The following is a 9,251-nucleotide window of genomic DNA, read 5'->3' as shown; positions in this document are numbered from 1 at the left end:
ATGAGAACTCCAAATTCTCTCACTCGATTCACTGAACAGAGATGAAGGGCCTGTTGTGCTAGGTACTGTGCACACACATAGTGAGAGACAGACCCTGTCCGGAGGAGCTTCTAGTCTAAATAAACAAGACAGACAGGATCTTGGGAGGGGAACCAGGCACAGAGGAGGGAAGTGACTTTCCCAGAGTTTCACAGCTTGGCAGAACTGGAAATAGAAACCCTGGGGCTCCTGATGCTCAGTCCAGTGCCCTGTCCGCTGGAGGCATGCTGCCTCCTCAGACATTTTTATTTGTAAAAGAACTGCCCTACTCCATCCCCTTGTCCCTATGCTGGGGTACCATCCTGGATGCCATTCAGGTAACCCCTCCATTTTAACCTAACAAAACATTGCCCAATACCCTTGTTCTCTTCTGCCAACCCATTTTTCAGTGATTCTGCAGCGAGGAAAAAGTGGATGAACTCTCACCTGGAAGGAGTGAGTATCCACTTAAAAGCAGAGCAAGATAAAAAACCTCTCCAAACTATGAAGTAGAATATTAGTTGGGTAAAGACTGTGGTAGAGACCTCTTAAGAATTGAAGGGACCTTAGGCCTAGCTAGAGAGATCATGCCCTGCCCCATTCTGTTCTTTTATTTTGTCTTGGAATGGCTTGTTTTTATGTTCTAAACTGGAATGTTTGCACATCTCGAGTCTGTGCATTTTGTCCAATGAGCACTGGAAGCCTCATCACCCATGTCCTAGTACCCCTTTAAGTGTTTTTTTTTTTTAAATCTTGCATTTGAACCTAGACTCTTGTAAATTAGCCCGATTAAAATTTCCTCCATATAATTTATCTTCAGCCATTAGTGGTGCTCAGCTTGGTTAGCCCAAGCTGCAGTTGCTCAGAGGCTGATTAGAAATTTCTGTGAGGAAGTTTTTAGCTGCTTTGCAGATAAAATCAGGTGGACTTGGGCCGAGCTCTCTGCACCCATGATTGTGGGATGCAGTCTGTAGGGGATCAATACTAGGTCTTTTCTGGTTGAGCAAAGGGAAGTCACTGGCCTGAAAAGTACGCTTGCTGCCTAAACATGATACGTTTTGGTGAGGAACTTTTGGAAAAGCTTAAGGTGGAAATACGCCAATGGAGAGGAGATGCTCACAGCATCTCCCGTTCCTGAATGTTATATTTGCTTCTGAAGCAGCCCATAACAATAGCTTGCTTCCTAAGCCTGATCTTCACTAAACAAATATTTGTCTTGTCATTGTTCCTTTGACTCTCTAGTCCACTTGATCATAGTTTCAGGAGATCTGTACAAAAAGATGAGTTTGGCAAACAGTTGTTCCTCCAGCTCCAGCTCCCCAATCTCCCTCACCAGGAAGATGTCTGTGCAGAGTTTCAGGATGCGGTCCACGTTGGGCAGCTCTTCAAACATTATTGAACGGGAGATGCCATTGAAGAACTCTCGGATAAACTTCCCAATGACGAGGACAACAGACATATAGAGGCCAACGATGCTGAGGAGAAGAGGGGAGTATAGGGTTGATCAGAACTGGGAGAAGAAATAAGGAACCATCTCTTCCCTAATATGGTCATGCTATCTGCCCACTCTATGGGAGTTGCGCATAAATGTCTATAATAAGCAAGCTATTTAGGTATCCATTAATGTGCAATTTAGCTTTTCCTAAAGGGCGCAACTTTACCATCCTTAACTTGAATAGTTATACAAAGTTCCACTCATTTCAGTGAGACTACCAGTGCAGATTAAGGTAGATTAATAGGCCAGAAGGAGAGACCATTGTGATCAGCTATGACCTCTTGCATAACACAGGCCATAGAATTACCTCCCCCGGTGCTGCCTGCATTAAACCCATAACTTGTGGTTGAGCTACCGCATGTCTTTTTAGAAAGAAATCCAATCTTGGATTTTCCATCACATGAATTCTTTAAATCACCACCTCCTTAGCTAAGGTGTGCCGATGGCTAATTACCCTTCACTATTAAATTTCTGCTTTATTTCTAGTCTGAAATAAAATCTCCTAACCCAGGGATTGGAAACTGGGTCCAAAGTAGCTCCCAGCCTAGTGCTCTGGGAAGGGGACTTTTTTCCTCTTTGTTTTCACATTTGCTTTTAGTGAAAGACGTGTGATTTTTAGGGATATAAGGACTGCTCGCTGGCAAAACCCAAGGAATTTGTTCTCAGTTTTGAAGGAGAATAAAGCACCTGTGCCTTCAAGCCCTTTCGGAACACAGACCTAGGACTTCAGTAAATTGCCAGGTGGTGCATAAAACCTACTGTGGGACACACGGAAATGGAATTGCTTTATGTGACTATTTTCCCTCAGAATCACTGCTAATTTTGAAAGCTGTAGCACTTTGCAACAATTTGACTGACGTAGATCAAACGTTAGCTTGCATGCAGTTTTGTGCATAGCGGGTTAAATTCTGCTCTCAGTTACACTTGTGCAACTTCATTGACTACAGCAGGGTCAAAGAGGAGTAATCAAATGTTAGATCTGGTTGGTGATAACCCTACACCTCCATTTCAGTTGCTAATAACCCAGCTGGGGGCTTATCTTTCAGAGCAGTGCCTGACAGGCTCAGCTTTTGAGCCATATACAAAATGTTGAAAAATTATGAAAGAACGAACCTGTCAAACACAATCAGACAGAATAGATATATATTCTGCCTGGTTGTGTAGGGAAATGCCAAGACTGAATAACTACCTAATAAACCCAAATAAAGTATTCCACCACCTAGGAAGAGCAATGGGGAGTATTTTTGTAGCGTAGCATGCCATCCTTACCCGTAGCCTGCCAGGAATCCCAGACTGGAAGGGCTGACTTTGTCATTGTAGATGATAAGCTCCATATTTTTGCTGCAAGCATTACCAGAGCAGGTAGGATTCCACTCTTGAATAACCCACCACTCAGTAACTTGGCTGGAAGACGAGTTGATGGCCAGCTGCTGTAGTTTTATGGTTATGTTTCGGAAGAAAGCCATTTTGTCTACATCTTGTGGTTTATGAGAATGAGCTGGTTCCCAAATGCAAAGATAAAATTAGGAGCTTTTTCCCTACATGCCTAATACCTTTCAGTTCTATGCTTCCCTTCCCTGCATGCTATTTTCTTCAAGTACTCCTCTTCAGAGAAGAGAATCTGTTCTGTAGAGCAATGCAGTGGATCTGCTTTCTTGCACATGTAAAAACTGATGTGCTCACAAATTTATGGGAATTTGTTACTGGGGAAATATTTCCATTTCAGCCACTTTGGTGCAGAATCTTTGTGATACTTGGAAATGTGTGTGAGGCTCACAATATTTCCCCTCTTAGCCCACAGTGGGTACCACTTCGGTTTCCACTAAGGAACTCTGAGACCAAAACATAATTACTTTATTGCAACTGCTTACCAACTTGCAAGCGATGTGCAGTTTTAGCTTCTGCTCCAGCAGTAGCCCTGAGGTATCTTGGTACCACGCTGGGAAGCAGTCTAGAAACAAGTGGAAGCCAACATTGCCTTGGAGTTATCAAATACTTCAGTGCTATGCATTAATCTTCTGGATCATTACCACTTAGAAGTGCGCTTGGATCAACCCCCCAGAGTGAATCTGAACTTTGCAACTCCCACCCATATCTGTTAACAGAATGGCTCTGTCTAGCTCTCAAGGAGCATAACAGAGAAACTAGCTAAGGTACCTATATTGCCCCCCCATTGCTGCAGTATGTGAGTGCCTCAAATTATTAACATATTTAACCTCCCAAGACCCTTGTGAGGTAGGGCAGTGACATTATCCCCATTATACAGATGGGAAAATGAGGACTTGACCCTCAAAGGTAATTAGATGCCTAACCCCCCTATTAAAATCAACAGGAGTTAGGTCTCTAAATAACTTTGTGGATCTACATCTGAGTGACCTGCCCAAGGTCCTGCAGGAAGTCTGTGGCAAAGTCAGGAATTGAACCCAGGTCTGTGAAGTTCTAGGCTAGCACCCTAACAACCAGATCATCCTTCCAGTCTTCCTCATTAGTTGCCCATTTTTGGCAGCCTCAGGAAAGAATCCTGGGGTCGACTGGATTCTGGAAACCAACCACCCCGAAACCACGGAGATGATCCCTCCAGGCACGTGTGCAGGGCAGCTGCTGCCTGAGTTGTAGCTGCTTTGTGGAATCCAGGGCTTTAGTCTCTAGGGCTGTACAGACACCATTGTTCATATGCAATGTATTTTAGAAAAGGATGACCGTAAATGGGAGCTAAAATACTTCTAGGAGTGACTACAACACCCCTGCCCCTCCTTGTCATCAAACAGGGGGAAGTCCTAACATAGCGTGGTTATAATGTTTGTAAAAGGAATGACCCTCCCATTTAACGTGTGAACAATCCCCTCTACTGTGTTCACCAACAACAATTCTTTGCCATGGCGCATTTTGAAAATGCTGCTCAAACAGAAGAAAAATACTGACATTGGCTCTTTCCTGGTCCCATTTAGCATTTGAACAATTTGTTCTCTTATCTCCTTCTCTTTGTACCGCACGGTGTGCTTGCCAGATGCTTCCACATTCTTCACCAGAGAAGCATTCCTGCCCAGAGAAAATCAAGTGAGGTATATTCAGGTGTCGTACACAAATGTGGTTCCAAGATAAGACTTACTGGGAGGGATTCTTCTTCCTGCTGTGGGCCATGTGTGCTGCTGTGGAGGTGTACAGGGGCTGTAAAAGTCATTTAACTGGTAGGGAAAGAATTCCTCTGGTGCAGGCACTGTATACGACAGCTACGGGCTTTCTTATGAGGGTCCCTTGCAAGCCCTATGGAAGGGGACATGTTGGAGGTGAAGCTGCCACACAGAGTGCGACAGAGATTTCAGAGGATAATTACACCAGCCTCTCAGCGGAGGTAGGTGTAAGGCTCAAGTCATGAATGAATGTTTGTAAAGGGCTTTGAGATCCCTGAATGGAAGCCATTAATTAACTAATTATTATTATTGTGTATTTGTATTGTGGTAGCTCTTAGGAGCCCCTGACATGGACTAGGCCCCCTTTGTGCTGGGTGCTGTACTAACACAGAACACAAAGACGGTCCCTGCCCCAAAGAGCTCCCACTCTATATAAGACAGGCAGAGGAAGCACAGGACACAATGCGACAGCATGAGTGGCAGGGACCTCAGCACACCAGCAGGTTAACCGTAGTGAAGTTTGAATGAATGAGTATAACCGCTATATAATTCATTAATTGATGTTGTTAAAACTGACTTGTCACTCCTCTGAAAAGTACTTTTAAAATATAGAACTTGAGCTGCATTAACCGATTGCAGTGTTAACCACGATGCTGCATTTACCTGAGAATGGTCCAGTGAAAGTCGATGTAGACAGCAGCGGAGCTGGAGAGCTCGTCCATCATGGCCTCTCGGCTGGCAGGACTGATGCTCCACAGCAAGCTGGCATTGCTCTTTATTTTAGCAGTGACGATGTCCTCTGGGCCGTAGTTCACTATAAACTGCATGGCAGACTTGGGAAGGGATAGAAGGGGTAAAACATCAAAACAGGAACCTGTTGGCTTCTCGTTAGGGCCTCATCTACACAGGTTTTGCAACAGGGAACCAATCCATTTAAAATGGCTCAAACTCAACAGCAGCCAAACTGTGGCGTTTACCTCAGGTAGCTCGAATGCTGAGAGCAGGGCCAGGCTGTCGGAGGCACTACTCAAAAACCTAGTGCTGGGCCCAATCCTCCCTCACGGCCAAGCTCCCAGAGCTCCAGGAGGGACAGGAATGGGGTCACCAAGGAACAGCCCTCACAGAGCTGCTGCCAGGAAAGATTGGCATAGTGGAGTAGAGCCTCACCCTCCCCCCCCCCATGCCCTCCTTCTGCCCTTGGCTGGGAGAACAGGACCTGGCAGCAGCACTGATGTGCTGATAGGGCCTCTCCTCCAGAAAGGGAATTCTCTGCTGGGCATTTGGAGCTGAATTATGGTTCCTTTGCACTTCCTGAGTGTAACAAAGGGGCCATAACTGGACTGAGGGCTCACTAACCCTAATAGAAGCAGGGATGTACCCTAGAGTAGGGTTAGAAACCAGTTTAACCTGCAGCCAGATTTAAACCAGGTGTGACAGGGTGCAGTGGCACTACCTGGTTCTTGGTGAACAAGGGGTTAACACCAGCTCAGCATTCCCTCCCCCCTTGCACAGGTGTTGTGGGGAAGGGCTATAAATTGGCTGCTTAGGGCAGTGAGGAGAAGAGTTACTTTAGGGATTGTCAGGCTCTAGACTGGGGGAAATATTTGGTGACTTTTGTTTTTTGCTTTGACTTTAAGTTGCAAACATTCCCTCTTAAGGAAAGACCCGGGCTGACTGCCCCTGTGTTTTGTTTCTGCTGAGTCACCCTGCCAGCATGTGCCATGACTTCTAAGCACTGCTGAAATCCCTCTGTAGACATAACTTGGGCTAAAAAAATCACTGCAGTTTTGTGAGGGGCTCACTCCAGGAAAGGGAAGATATGTCCACCAAAGCACCTGACACCTGCTGGAGAACTCTCACTGAGCAGCACTAACATTGAGGGATGAGTGGAGGGAATCTGGGCTCTCTGATTAAATGAGCCCTGACACTTACCGGGTGAAGGGCATATTGATTAGCCAGCTCGTTATAAGCTGCTGGAGAGAAAGGGATCAGATTCCTCTGCTGAGCACTCATGGTGAATAATGACTAGGCAAGAAAGAGAAGGCGAATCACAGATCTGGCATTCTCAGTGCAGCCTGGGACCCCTGTGCCTCCAGGCACTGTCGCAATACAGAGAAAATCCATACCACTGGTATGAAGCATGAAACCAAATAGAATTTGCCACCTCCCCTTTTCTTTCTTCTTAATACCTTTCCCTTTTCTATTGCTTCCACTGCCATTTCACACAGGGCACTGAACAGCCTTCCCGTGACAGCAGCCTTCAATCGCCCCTAGCATAGGCCATGTGCACACCAGTGAACAATAAGATGAAAAGATTCTGACCCTAGTGTAAATCCACTTAGCCCGTGTGTGTGTCAGTGTCAGTCACAGTCCTGTAAGAATACTCCCCTTACCTCGTAACCGCTAATGGTAATTTGGACTGAGACATCCAGGGGCTGATTGGTTACTCCTGCCACAGATTTAACCAGTGACATAAGAAGCAGTGGGAACCACACGATGCAGACCAATATAAAGACAATGCAGCCCCCTATTCCATACTTCACGATCATTTTCTTCTTCTGGCCAGAAGGCTGAGGATATTTCTGCAAATAAAAAGATATAATTGAGTATGATGCAATTGTAGCATGGCAGGGAAACCAGGCAGGAAGGAACTTGGTGACCATTTTGAGGCTATGAGATAGAGCATTTGGAAAACAACCTAACTGTTTTGCATGCACACTGAGTGGCAGATTACTCAATACACACGCACACACACACCCCATGTGTAGACCAACTGGAAAACACACAACCTCAAATTAGTTATTCCACTTGTAACTTATCTATTCACTTCTAATAAACTATTTAAAAATTATAAAGTTTTTAAGACATGCATAAGCTGTAAATGCTCACTATTTTATTTGTGAGGGGTTGGGGTTGTAATGAACTGTACACACTTATAATTCAGTAGAAATTATCAGTATAATGTATATATGATGTTCTTAGAGTAGCCCATTGCTCCCTCTCAGGACTGAGTAGCCACTGCCATGGAACAGCTCTTTGAGGAAACAGCACTAGCGAAATAGACCGGGGCAAGGCTGTAAAAAGGCTACAGGGCTAGGAAGCAGCATCTAAAGGGAGAAGGGCTGGGAGCCTAAGGTCTTGGTAGAAACGCGATGTCCCCCAGCTCCTTCCAGTGAAAGGGCACTGCTCTCCACAGAAAGCAGCAGCAGCTGGTGGCAGAGCATGGCATTCAGATATTGAGGACAAATCTGAGATGGAGCTGGCTCCCAGGTTTGATTCCAAAACAACTAGTGGAAGCTATATTTAATATATTCCCTCATCCCCACCAGGAGATATGAGTTGTACTTATAAATAAGGAAGAACTGTCTAGCTGGAAACCCCTGTAAGGAAGAGGTTTTTTTAGATATGGGCAAGGAATTCTCCTCCTCACTTTACAGAGAGAGGGTGAAATCCTGGCTCCATTGAAGTCAACAGGAGCTTTGACACTGACTTCAGTGGGGCCAGAATGCCACCCACAGTGACTATTCTGTAAGTGCAAGAGTAGCTTTTGACAACATAAAAGATCCCGCAGATGGGCTCAAACCAATGCTGACGCTGAAGTGGTACTGGAATGGGGATGTACTGCTAGGCAAAACCAAACTCCCGTCTCTAGTGTCTGTCTGACTAAAGGCAAAAGATCCCATAATCTTGGAGTCCCCGCCAAAATCTTCACTCTGAGTAAAACAGGTCTATGCCCGAGACATTGCTGACTGCGTAATTACGGCTGCCTTGTTTAACTATACAGTCAGAATGCTACAGGCATCTCCATTTATCTGCAGCATTGCGGTGCATAGTGAGCAAGGGAAGGTTCTGCTCAAACATACAATCTTCCCAAGTCCATTTTTTTCTGAAGGGTGCATTATTCTCCCTCCACAGCCTCAACTGGCCTCAGAAACATCTGTCAGAAAATTTGATGAGACGGGATTGTACAACTGGAATCACTCACTTTCTCAGACTCTCTCAGGCATTTCATAATGAAAACATTTGCATATAAATCCTCCACACAGATCCAGCTGGAAAGACTCAGTGTGGTGTCCGTCCAAACCCAGTCCATGACAGCTCTCAGCTCAGTAAGGAAAGGCACCATACGAAACCTACCAGTTGAAGAAAGAAAGAATGTTATTAACCTTTTAGAGTGACATCTGTGTTAAATATCAGAGCCTAGCAGAGTGCTAGCAGATAATTTTCAGGCATTTATTGAAATCTTTTTCCCTGGCACAATCCTCCTTGATTTTGGGGGACTTTTCCTTTATCAGCTCCTGAAAAACAGTTTCCAGTGTGTAGTTGTATAGTACTGAGACTGTACAGAGTGCCCAGGGATTTCAGAAATCACAGAAACCTTCATGCTTCGGGGCAGAAGCCGAATGCTAACTGCCCGGGGGTAAGAAGAAACTTCCCCTATGGGCAAATTATCCCACAATTTTCCATTATGGGAAGTCTGAAGCATCTGGTACTGGCCACTATCAGAGGCAGGGTACTGGACTGGATGGATCACTCATCTGATCCCATCTGGCAGTTCCTATAAACCTATTCACCCACCAGGGAATGATTCAAATTTGGAAGATCTT

At 45.2% G+C, this 9,251-nt stretch overlaps 1 protein-coding gene across 1 annotated transcript in view; it reads right to left on the bottom strand.

Moving 5' to 3' along the window:
- Positions 1-710: 710 nt before the first annotated feature.
- The window catches only part of LOC102933947 (piezo-type mechanosensitive ion channel component 2), a 63,096-nt gene continuing 54,555 nt past the window's right edge, over positions 711-9,251 (bottom strand). The window contains exons 43-50 of the mRNA XM_043527328.1: positions 8,630-8,777; positions 7,038-7,226; positions 6,577-6,669; positions 5,308-5,477; positions 4,436-4,552; positions 3,385-3,464; positions 2,783-3,011; positions 711-1,493 (exon numbers count right to left, since the gene is read on the bottom strand). Of these exons, the coding sequence (XP_043383263.1) occupies positions 1,238-1,493; positions 2,783-3,011; positions 3,385-3,464; positions 4,436-4,552; positions 5,308-5,477; positions 6,577-6,669; positions 7,038-7,226; positions 8,630-8,777 (1,282 nt within the window). The 3' untranslated portion in view covers positions 711-1,237. The remainder of the gene's footprint in view (positions 1,494-2,782; positions 3,012-3,384; positions 3,465-4,435; positions 4,553-5,307; positions 5,478-6,576; positions 6,670-7,037; positions 7,227-8,629; positions 8,778-9,251) is intronic.

The sequence above is a fragment of the Chelonia mydas genome, chromosome 13 (genome assembly GCF_015237465.2).
Source record: "Chelonia mydas isolate rCheMyd1 chromosome 13, rCheMyd1.pri.v2, whole genome shotgun sequence".
Lineage (NCBI taxonomy): Eukaryota > Metazoa > Chordata > Testudines > Cheloniidae > Chelonia > Chelonia mydas.
This window is presented reverse-complemented; position numbering and strand designations above follow the sequence as displayed.